The sequence below is a fragment of the Phasianus colchicus genome, chromosome 2 (genome assembly GCF_987193195.1).
Source record: "Phasianus colchicus chromosome 2, bPhaCol1.hap1.1, whole genome shotgun sequence".
NCBI lineage: Eukaryota > Metazoa > Chordata > Aves > Galliformes > Phasianidae > Phasianus > Phasianus colchicus.
The window spans coordinates 21,020,379-21,032,509 of record NC_143437.1 but is presented as its reverse complement, the minus strand read 5'-3'; the positions used below and the strand labels follow the sequence as shown (position 1 = coordinate 21,032,509).

The following is a 12,131-nucleotide window of genomic DNA, read 5'->3' as shown; positions in this document are numbered from 1 at the left end:
TACCTAGAGCTCAGCATGCGATGCACAGAGCCTGCTGGCACCTGTCTCAGAGCTCAAGTGTTGCACAAGACATGAATTGTGCAACTTCTGGTATTTCAATCCCCTTTATAAGTTATGATAAACTTATTACAGTGGGTTAAAGCTGTTCTACTAGCTGTTACTCTTAGTGGAGAGACAAGACCTTTTTTTGAGGAAATAATCCAGAGGACATCTGCTTTCCTTACACATCTGTAAGACTCTGGAGTATTTTTCTCCTCTCTTTAGATTGATGGCAGAATATATTTTTTTTTAAAGGAGGGAGGGAGGAAGAGAGTAGCTCTGTACTTCCAGTACCATTCAGAGTTATGTATATTGCACAGTAAAACTAGATGACTGTTCTTTACTGCTTTCACATCTTAGAAAGTACAATGAGAGCCAGTACATCACTCCTGTTTAAAAGTATCTTATTTTCTTACTTGTAAGTGTTCCTCTGAAAATAAAACACCTAGAGAGCAAGGGTTCACCAGATCATTTTGCTGAAAGCTGTCAGTGCTCTTTAGCAAGCACTTGGTAGTGAAATACATAAAACTGCACCAGATCTTATGATTCCAGAGATTCAGGACCATTTAACCACAGCCAAACCTAGGAAGGGTGTAGCAGCTGCCTATTTCAAGCCTACCTTAACCTTGTCATGCAAACCCTTGTGTAGGGAAATAGCACCTTCATGTCAGAGGTGAGAAGTCCAGGCTCTGATGAGAGCTATACCTCAACATTAGAGAATGAAGAGCAGCTTAATTTGAGCACAAGTAGCTTTCCCCTTGAGACACTGGTGTGCCATTTATAGAAGATTCTTCAGATCTCAGGGTAGCTTTCATTATGCCAATCAGGCTAACATGGAAAACTAACACTAACACAAGCACAGAAGGTGCAAATACAGACCACCCTTAAGCCAGCAGAGCAAAGAACTCAAGCATTGTTTTCCTTGAAAAAAATGGTTTATTGTATATTGTGAATATGAAGGACAGCCTTACCAAAAAAAAAAAAAAAAACAACTTAGTGATGGAAAACATTTTCATATTTGAAAAGGCTATATTTACATAAAGGCAGTGAAGGGTAAAAAAAAAAAATATTGCAGTCAATTAATGCCGAATAGAACTTTATAAAAAGAGAAAGAGAAGAAACAGTGCAAAAATACTGTCAAAAGTAATCAGTTCTATACATAAGATAAAACTGACAAGCATAAGCTTATGTACTGATAAGAATAATACATTAAGATATAAAATAGCATGCATAGATTTATTTTTTTTTTAAAAAAAAGACTTTCAATATCATAGCATAGTTCTGCCATTCATCCCTAACAGGAGATGGGGGGGGCAGGAAGGGCATGTAATTGATATCCCGTTTCTCTACAAAATGTATACATACAATGAGGGTGTGAGATTCAGATTACTGTTTGAGCTAAATTGTCATGTACAGAATTACAGAACAAATACAACCAAAGCATAAAAATACTGAAGTAAAACAGGACAGTAAAATCCAGTGACATAAAACTTATTTAAACATGTTATTTCATTGAACATGACCCACACAATTATATGTGGGAATATTACAGTCATCTGCATGTGTAAACTCTTCTCCTTTGTAAAATATCAAAAGAAAGGTACTTAACCAATGAGGAAAACATGTTTTCCATATGGAGCAATCTCAACAGGGTAAACAAGTAACAAACTATTAACAATGTTTCTGGCACTAAAAAGCTTTTTCTTTTTAATTAAAGATTCCGAGTAGCAGCAAGAAAATACTTTTAACATACACAAAAAGGAAGTTCTTACATATTTATGTATAATTAAATTGTGGGACTCACCAACATAGGATGTTGTGAAGGCCAGAGGAATAATTGGGTTTAAAAGCAATTCATTGAAGATGGAGCTATCAGTGATTTTTAAACACAAAAATTGGGATAAATATAAAACTTGGGAAGCCCCTAAATCACTGATTGCCAGCTGTGCTATTGGGACTGAACACCCTGTGCTACCTTCAATTATTTTTCTTCCTTTAGCATCAAATACCAGCCTGCCTTGGAAGAATTTTATAGGAAGCCTTCCTCACTCTTGCCTGTCTGATCAGGGACTGCTTCCACTGAAGTGACTTAGTACAGAGACTCAATCCAAAACACTGACTGTCTTTAAGTAGATGATCTAGAAGAAGAAAAACAAAACTATTAAGCACTAATACTTGAGCAGATGCCTGAAATGAACATAGGTTGTTTGATTTTTGGGGTTTTTTTCACTGTTAAAGAGTACTGGGATTCTCCAATGAGAGCTGTTCTTCTACCCATTACTTCCAGGCCACCCTCCAAAGGCAAAGTCCCACTGCTGCAGCAGGGAAACTCTCAGTTAAGGTGTGCGCAGATCAAAAGTATCAGTACTTCAACAATGAGGAAAACACCAGCTGAAAAATGGCTGAGAGGAACTAAGTGAATTTCACTGGTTTTAGAATATCTTACACTAAAAATCTATTTACTTTTAAATATTTATATAAACACTGCTATTTTTAAGCTGCACAGTATTGTTTTGTTCCACAATCTAACAGGAATTTATCTGTGGCTAAGAACTCAGCCTTCTCTTGTTGGCCCAAGAGCCCAAACAACCAACTGTTCCCTTCCTCAAATCACAGTCCTTGCAAGTCAAGGCTACACGTGGCTGCATGCGTGATGTCCTCCTCTCTTCTCTCACAAGGCAAGAGCTTCCTCAGTTCTGTAAGGAAAACCTTTATAGAAGGCTAAGAATGAGCTGGGGACAGTTGCCTTCAGGATTTTGGCCCTGTAGCCCTTCTTTTGTTGACATCAAACTCCATACTGCACAACTGAACCATACATACAGCAGCAGAATTGTGTACATTTTTATGGAGTACTTTTATGGAGATTAGGTTTTCATGCAGTGTTTTACCTTGCAAGATCAGTTATGAATATTTGCTTCTTCAGTACGATACACCCTTTATTTCATGAAATGTGTGCCACCCTTGAGTTCCACATGTATTCTTTTCCCTAAAAACAGCAGCAAAATTTAACCTCTCAGTGAGGTATGAAAGCTGCTACAGCAGCGGGGATCAGCCATACTGATACTTCTACTTTTTGAGTGCACAGCTCCTAGACTGTTAGCAAGACTGACAACAACTAATTCAGTCTTCATGTCATCCCAGAAAACTGCTGGGAAGTTGGCTGCTGTGAGCCAACTGTTAGAAACTGTATGGTTTCTAACTGCTGAATTGCCTGCTACCCACAGGTGAATCTCCTTTCACTCGAAACACTAGTTTAAGGAAAAACTACTTCCAGTAAGGCTGAGCATTTGGGGTCCCTATACACCTATTAATAGAAGGTTTGTGGGATCAAGCTCTGTCTTACCTCAACTGGCCGAGGATAAGAGGTGCCAAGGCAGGCCTGGGCAGCAGCTGGAACAAGTGGGACCTGAGCAGCTGACGTGCAGCTCCAGTGTTCTCAAGCGCAGCCCATGGAGGACAGAAACTGGATGTCAGCAGCACTGGGCAGACTGCTGGTGAGCGACTCAACTGAGATCTCCCATCCTCAACTCAGACAACGTTAAGCATGAAATGCTCTGACCATAACATTAAGCGAAAATTTGATGCCATCAACCTCAATGCAAACATTGGGATGAGTTTAAAGAAAAAGAAGCTGTTAAATATTGTGAAAGAAAATATAGATTAAAAGTGCATAAAAAGGAGAAGACACAGAATGAATTCCCAACTAAGGCTCATCCACTCTGAGCTTTCTCCTAGAAAATAATCTGAGGAGCATAGCCTAAATGTGCCAGACTGCAACATGGGAACCTTGGAGAAGACTGTTGGTTTCCAATGTTTTAAGGTATGATTCCGTTTTCTTTAAATTGATGTTTTGTTTTTTTTTTTTAAATAAGATTTTCAATCCAAACTTCATTCAAAATGGATGAAACTGTTCTACTGTAACCTACTCACTGTCACATTTTGGGTTAAAAAGTACATGATGCTGCAACCCAAAATTGTCCTCCCCTTGTAGTAAAGAATTCTGCTGTTATGTCTGTGGGCCAGAAACTGAACAGAACTGCTTTAAGTCTGATGGTTTCACTCCTACAATGACTAATGAAACTGGATACAATACGCATTTTCCTGTCACTCCCTAAAGTGTTAGGAAGTATTGCCCAAGTGGTTTAGGACTGATAAAGCTACAACAAGTTAAAGTCAGGAGGTTCAGTTTTTCCCCTACAACAGTGTAACCCATTTCAGTAATAAATCATTGATGTGCTGAGATTCATTTGCAAGCTGGGGTAGAAAAGAACCTCTAATGACACACACTGCCCCAGTTCACTTATGATATTAGCAAGCAGATCAAGTCAAGATAAAATATGTCAGGAAAAAATAGACAAGTCAGATGAAAGGGAAAATTTAAAATTACCGTTCTTTGACAATGAAAGGGAAAAAATGAGTCACGTTGGCTTCTATCTACCACACCAGCCGTCTTAGGAATTAATTGGAAATGACTGTTTACTATGTGGCCATTTATTTGGCTCATTAATGAGTACTGACTTAATTTGGAAAGGATTTTTGGTGCCATTTCATAATTAATATTTTTCTAAGACACTTATAATGTGACGCTTGCTTAATTTTCCTTTTAAACACAGCTATTTACATTCTCTTATGAAGTAACTTTTTTGTACTGACTGTAGAAACAGTAGGATGCATTTCAGCCAAGAATAACTGAGTAATAAGACACAGGGGCAGATTATTTTTCCTCCTGATTTTCTACTTCTCAAATTCCAAGTGGAGCAATGGGACTTGACAGCTCTGAGTTCAAACTTAATTCATCATTAGGAAATTATTCAAAAAGCTAAAATGAGATAACTAATTTAATACACTTTGCTTCAAGGTTTATTCTTTGGCTTGTTTCCCAGATGTAAAGCATCTCTGTGCAATTATCATGCAGATGCTGCTGAAAAGACTTTAAAATGGTTGCTGCTAATGTAACAGGAGACACGTTGGCAGTGGCAGAAGGAATTAGAGAAAACTGAAGTTGACTGAAAACTCAACTGATCCCTAAAAGGAACATGGTTAAGATATTACAGCTAAAGAAGTCACGGCCATTTGTTGGTTGCTGAAAATCTCTACTAGAATTCCTGTCATATTGTTACACCCATATGGCATAGCAGCAAAAAAAGCAGAGTTTTACATGCATTTCAGAAGGACTCTGGTACAGAGCCTTAGATTAAGCCCTCGCAGCATTTAGGGAAAAGCAGGAGTGTAGGTCCCATTAGTGATCCTGAACTCAGAGTACTTGGCTTAGGCCTTTATACATTGACTTAAAGCTAGTTATGGCTTGGCCATATGCATTTAAAACAAGAACAGCAGAACAACTGGTTTTCTTTGTTGCCACATAGTAGTAGGGAAGTTTCAGAAAAGCAGCAGTGTGAGATGCTCTCAGATGAGTGCAGTAATTGTGACTCTCCAAAACACTGCGGTCTTTTTTGGATTGCAGTCTGTTCTGGGATGCACCTGAATCATTTGGGAGCTGGGAATTTACGTCCCATGGCCTTTAACAATGTCAACCTGACCTGTTCCATCTGCTGCTGCTGAAACTGTTGTTAGCAGAAAGGCAAACAACTGCATTTCACATAATGCCACATAGCAGCTGTATCCTCAGAAGAAATGAAGACACACGTCATTTAGGAAAGAAAAACAGTAGGAAATAGGGGGAAAAAAAAAAAAAAAACAGGGCACCAGCTTGTGCTGGGGATGCAAAACTGCAGACAGAGGGAGGACAAAGTGAGCATGAAAGGAACGTGGATTCTGGAAAGGGAGGAGAGTGACCTTGGAGTAGGGGTGGAAATGAGATAAGGATGGGGCCACCCATTCGGAGGTATGGGTAAGAAGGAAAAGCAGTGAAGGACTAAATGATGAAATTTATCTGGGAAATGATTACCAAGAATTTAACTGAAAGAGTAACTACATTGCATCTGGTTATTCAGGGAGGTTGCAATACCTCCACTCTTGGAAATTTTTGAAATTTTACTGGATGTGCCCCTGGGCAAGCCTGTCCAACACTGTGCTGAGCAGGGCTAGGGAGTCTGCATGGGCTCCCTTCCAGCCTGATCCATCCTCCAGCAGGTCCAAGCAGAGCACTGGCAGGAGGTGGTAGCAAGGAAAGGAAAAAGGAGTCAGCATGATGAGGGAAGCAATTTCAGTGCAGGAACTTCTCTGTCCATCTCATGCACCATAAGTAACAAGGTGGGAATTGCATCATGACTTGTTAAAGCTTTTTTTTTTTATATATATATATACAGTTCCTGTCGCTTCTAAGTAACTGTAAGTACATGCTACCATGCATATGCTGCAAGGTAATTCATAATGTGATTTGCTCCAATGAAACAATCTGGAGAAAGGATCATGCACAAAGTTGTGCAAAACAGCTGGTGAATGCTGAGGGACAGAAGAGGAGAAAGAGCAGAGGACAGGCCTGGCCAGTGAAATACTTGCAGGACATGGATTTTTTTCTTAGCTCTACCATAGACTTCACTTTTGGGCCAGGGCAAGCCATTTAAGAACTCGTTAATCTAGCTGTGAAGTGGATGAGTAGGTTTGTTCCCTTTTCTGTTATGAACTTCAGGCAAGGACTGTTAGTCCATTATGTACTCATGCAATGTCTGGTACAACAGACTCCTAATCCTAACTGGAAACCCTGAAGACTACCAGGATAAAAGAGTAATAATAAATAGAAGGGGGAACCCAAATGACCAGTAGTGTTGAAACAGCAGCCTGAGAAGAGAGATGGTTTGTGCAATTTAATACAAAAAAACACCCTAACAAGATGAGAGCTACCAATACCAAAAAACTGCTTGGTACATGCACAAATCACAAGATGGTGATGGGGAAACAATCAGGGCAGACTCTAAACTAAAGCCCTCAAGAATCACTGCTGGACAGAATAAAAATAGCACTGATTGTTTTTACGAAGTTCAGTGGACTAGAAAATAAAACAACTACAGCACTGAAAACACAGGAAACAAAGACAGGTGACTGGAGATGTCCAATTTGAATTTGATTCCTTTTCCACACAAGGTTATCATAAGGCAATAAAAGTTTCTGTGCAATTCATAAAAGATGCTTCTTTTGATACATTTTTTTTTTTCAGCTGCATGTAGTTGAAACCCTCTACTGCTCAACCCGTATCTACAGGAAAGATGCACTAGTCTCACCCTGCTCTTGGTCAGTTTTCTAATACTGCTTCAACTCTTACACGAATCCCTTTAAGGACCACAAATAGCAAAGGCTTAATTTAAAAGAACCAATATTGCTTATTTAAGGACTAATCTAAAACTGTAATTCTTATGGAATTTGAACAGTTCAGCACCCAAATTCTCTGCCCTCACAACAGCCCATGCTTGAGCCCTCTGTAATGTGCCCTGCATATGCAGAGGCTTAGGTCTCCCTGTCCCAGGACGGCGTGTCCTCCGCTTCCATTTAGAACTGTATTTGACATCTAGCAGGTCTTTCTTTCTTCTTTTTAAATCATAGAAGCTACACATCTGGGTCAGAATGTTCTTATGTAAGACAAAACCTGCTGCCAAATAACTGTTCATTTCAGAAATTGTGTAGTAAAATAAAGGCCAGTATTCTACATTTATGAAGGATTGCCGTCCCTACGGACATGTTACAATGCAGACCAGTCATGTCAAATATAGTTCAATTTGAAGCTCACGTAAGCTTTACAAGTTATTAAAGTAATTCACAAATTATTCTAAGAAAAATAAATTATATCTTCTATAAAATAATCCATGGGAGACTCTAGTAAAGAACAAATTCCTTACTTTCAAGACAGCTTTAAAAAGTGCAACATGGATTGCACGCTGTGTTGTCAAGGCAGTTCCCCTCATTCATTAGAAAGGTTCAGTCACATCCACAAAGCTGGCTCTGAGATGTTTGAAGAGATTAAATAAGTCTTGAGTTTTGCAGGAACTGGATGAGCACTTGATAGACAAATTTGTACTGGGCTATGGTCTGGATCATAAACATTCTCTGCTCCCGCAGGTGTCTCAGCATCACAGGGACATCCACTTTCTGTAAAGTCAAGGAAAAATTCATAAAGATGTAAGTTTGTTAGATCAGACAGTCGTTACATCAAGTTTCAGTTATAATGTAATGAATTTTAACCAATCATAGTGAACTATTACAATTTTTTGTCACCAATTTTTGAATAATTTAAGGATTAAATCATTAGCGCACAAAAGGTTACTGTGCATTTGGTGCTTTCCCAGCTAAAGCTTATGTGAAGTTCTGGACCAGTCTAAACTTGCAGATGACCACATACTCTCATCCTCCAATGGTGTACCACTTATTACCTCTCATCAACTGAACGTAAAATAAAGGGTTTGTTCTCTTTGCAAGTTTCTAATTCAATATAGCTATTTTCAACTCAGTAAAACGTACTGTATTACCTCAGGCTAAGACCTAGATATATCAGTAAGGTCTAACACAAAATTGGAACAGCTAATACTGTATAGTCCAGTTCAACTCCACCACTCAGAGCCTACTGCTCTGATCCATGCTTAAGTACCTTCACTGAGGGAGGATCTGAGAGAGTTTTCAAATGAAAGCAGGTATATGATTTGAAGAATAAAAGTTCCTCAAACAAAATTGAAGTGCAGGCAAATATACTGATCTTTCCACTACAGGAAGGAAAATGACTGTCACCAAAAGATCCAAGAACCCTGACACCTCACCTCCCACAGCTAAGTCTGTGCTACTGCATAGCACTCTGTAAGAACATCAGTCCATAAAGTAAAACAGTTGGCCCTGAAGATCCTAAATCCACCATATTTATTTTGCAGACTTCAGGCTAGTGTTTGTCTGCTGCCATGTACTCAGTGTCCATTAGCAGCTGGAAAACATTTGATGCCTTCCAAAAAAGCATCTTCCAGCTTTGTTTCATCCAAATGAAATTCATCTGTGTGCCCTGAAAATGCTCTGCAACAGGAACTAAAGTACAGTAAGTGGGGACAGATTGGAAGATCCACTGTAAGAGTATACCTCTAATCCTAATGAGCACATAGATGCACATGCATTCTGTAATGGTCTGATTCAGAAAACAAATAAGCTGTGTGAAGCAGGGATTTTTCTGAAGTAAAACATGATTTGCTGTAAAATTCACTTGGCATTGCCATCATATCTCCAGAATTTAGAGAGAAAAAGAGCTATGATGTTACCATGTTTCAGCTGTTACAACTAGTACACAAGGAACCATTCTAAAGTCACTGAGCCATGAAACTGAGCCATGAAGCTGAGCCTGAGGCTCAGATTCAAAGAAAGTCTACATAGTGCATCCCAGAATGAAGGATTTTGTTTTCTATTGCAGCAGTAAACATAAGCACAAGGATTCGTGCTCCTGTTGAGGGAAGTTCTTAAGTACTGCAAGATATAAAACCTTATCAGGCAACACAAGTGCTCTTTGTAACGTTAGTTACCGTTCCCAAAATACACAAAAGATCTTGGCAAATTTTTTGGCTGCAATGAGAAGTACTTCAATTACAATGCCTGAGCAAAAGAACAGAGACAAATTAAGATTTCTGCTAGTCACTCACTGGAGGCCCAACTGAGCATGCACACACAGTGGAAATTTTCTTCTAAGTCTTTTTGCACGCACAGTGGAAATTTTCTGGAAAGTTTAAAATAAGAATCACACTACATATCCATTTCTGTCTGCTTGTATAAAGCTCAGAATCTACATTCTATGTAAACAAGCTCCAACCTATATACCATTACTTTCTGAAAACAAGGCTGGCTGTTCTGCCACATCCCCAGACAAGCTGTTACAGGATCGATTCTAGAGAGTCAACAAGCGTAAAGATCTGTACGCTGGGATGAGTAATGTTATATTATCTTTGGTGGGTAATAAGGAAAACATAAGCTCATTTCAGTTAACTTGGCTAACTTGGAGAAAGTCTTCCTGTGGAACTGAGTGCTTACAAAAGCCATTTGGTCCTTGCTGAGCAAAGTCACGCGGAACTCAATCGCCCCTGAATCACAACAACAGAATGTGGGCCAGCTTCAACCTGCACAGCCACGTTTATCTTAGTGATTTGGTGCATGACAGTTCACTCATTTGTACTTGGCCTCAGTGACTCTGTGCATCTCCGTGTATCACACAACACTTTCATTTATCTCAGAAAAGAAAAGCCCAGCTCACCTATTTGCCTTCACTCTCTGTTGTCAAACTATTTTTTTACTCCAGGTAAGCAGAACCTTCAGTATACCTTCAACAAAAGTCACATAATGCTTTGCTAAGGTATCTTTTGCAAAAAAGAAAAAAAAAAAGTTACTCAATTTCTGACTCCCAAACTAAAGATCTCCCCTGTAAAGATGCATTGATCATATGATCTGAGTTCATGTTTCAGTGAGTACAGCAGTAAGGACTTAATGATGTGACTTAGCGCATTTCTTACTGTATGGCACTCTACTGAAAATATATCCCTGCAACAGGATACACAGCTGAAGACTCAACCAGCAAGTGCCTGCAAGTTGCAGTGAGTGAAGCTATACAGCAACTGATTCAAAATGGATTCTCAACTAAACCTGAAAACTCAAAATCAAGCAAAATTTCCAGCATTGCTGCAGACTTCCCAGGATGGTCTTTACTAGCATTTTCAACCCCTTTTTTCCATGTTAACATCAGTACATCTACTTATAATGACACTTCCAAAGAAATCAATCAATTCCTAAGACTAAGAATTAAAACTTTTTAAGTAACAACCTATTTTATTTCAAAAAGAAATGCAAACAATTAATCCTACTTCAAAATAAACCACTATGATTCCTGCATGAAATGAAACCATCTTTGTATAGAATGCAGTATCTGTCACAAGCTGAAAATGCCCTGCTTAACTAATAAATATTAAGTTTTTAATCTTTTTTTTTTAATTAGGTTTTAACAAACAAAAAATATTAATTTACTACAATCTAGAGCAACAAAAGCCTTAAGGAAATTGTCTTTAATATTAATGATTTCCACTATAAATCAAGATGCATGCTTTAAGAGACATCAGAGAATTCCTTTATTACTGAGCACTACCACCTGCTCCTACTGAAGTTGATGGGAATTTTGAATGTCAAGGCTCATCCACATGCTTAGAAGTCGAGGTGCCTCCTTTATTTCACTTGCTATTCAGCCACTCAGGACCAAAATAAGCCCATGATCCCTAGGTGATCTTGTAACTATAGAACAATGAAGTGCTGGAGGGCAAAAGAAGATAGAGAAGAACAAAACTTCTTGCATCATTTTTAAAATAGTGATGAGGAAGGTTCAACTTTCCAAAACTAGTGATGAAGTACCAACTTGTCTACTCTAGGACTCACATTTTTCAATGAGCCAGGAAACTGCACTTCACCTAGCACCACGCACAGAAAGGTTCAAACCTGTAATTGTATGGGCACAAAGAGTGGGTGAGCATTTCAGGTACATTACTGGGAGGGGCAGCTGACGTGCGCCAATGTGTCACTCTTACCGTATTCTCATGTCTGTAAGAGGTTTTGTCTTTGAGGAGTTCCTTTGGCAATAGAAATCCCCCGTTTAAAGAGCTGTTTTGCATATGTTGAAACTGTGTGGCATGTTGTTATTCAAGATGTGATGTTTTTTCTGGACATGTCTCCATCAACATAGTACAGGTGAAAAGCAAGTACCTACACATGGTTATTCCCCTGGGGCTCTTATCCTTATTGTTGCTCCAGACTACATTGCTAGTTTTGTAATATTAGCTGCTATTCTTAAACATCCATTCCCCAACATATACACAGCTTTTCTTACGACATAGCCAAGTTTAGTTCCAGATGAGATTAGAGGAAATACAAGAGATGGAAGTGTGAGTTTAGAGAGAAGTAAATGTTACTTAGAAGCACATGGAAACTGACATTATTCTTTAGACTCTCTGTCAGTGTGTCCTTGTGAACATGCTGTCTCTAAACTGTTAATTAAATAGAGGTACAAGTTACAGTAAATTCTTAAAAGACAGAAAAAAAGCCTTAATTTTGAATGTGTTAAAATAATGTTCATGAAAACACATAAGATCAACCCAACTACAATAAGTAGTTTCTGCTCTGGGAAATCTCTTCCTATC

At 38.7% G+C, this 12,131-nt stretch overlaps 1 protein-coding gene across 3 annotated transcripts in view; it reads right to left on the bottom strand.

The window, feature by feature from the left end:
- Positions 1-6,514: 6,514 nt before the first annotated feature.
- The window catches only part of PTPN14 (protein tyrosine phosphatase non-receptor type 14), a 103,075-nt gene continuing 97,458 nt past the window's right edge, over positions 6,515-12,131 (bottom strand). For all 3 annotated transcript variants that reach the window (XM_031595714.2, XM_090135051.1, XM_090135050.1), the window contains one exon: positions 6,515-8,082. In XM_031595714.2, coding sequence (XP_031451574.1) covers positions 7,954-8,082 — 129 coding nt within the window. In that variant the 3' untranslated portion in view covers positions 6,515-7,953. The remainder of the gene's footprint in view (positions 8,083-12,131) is intronic.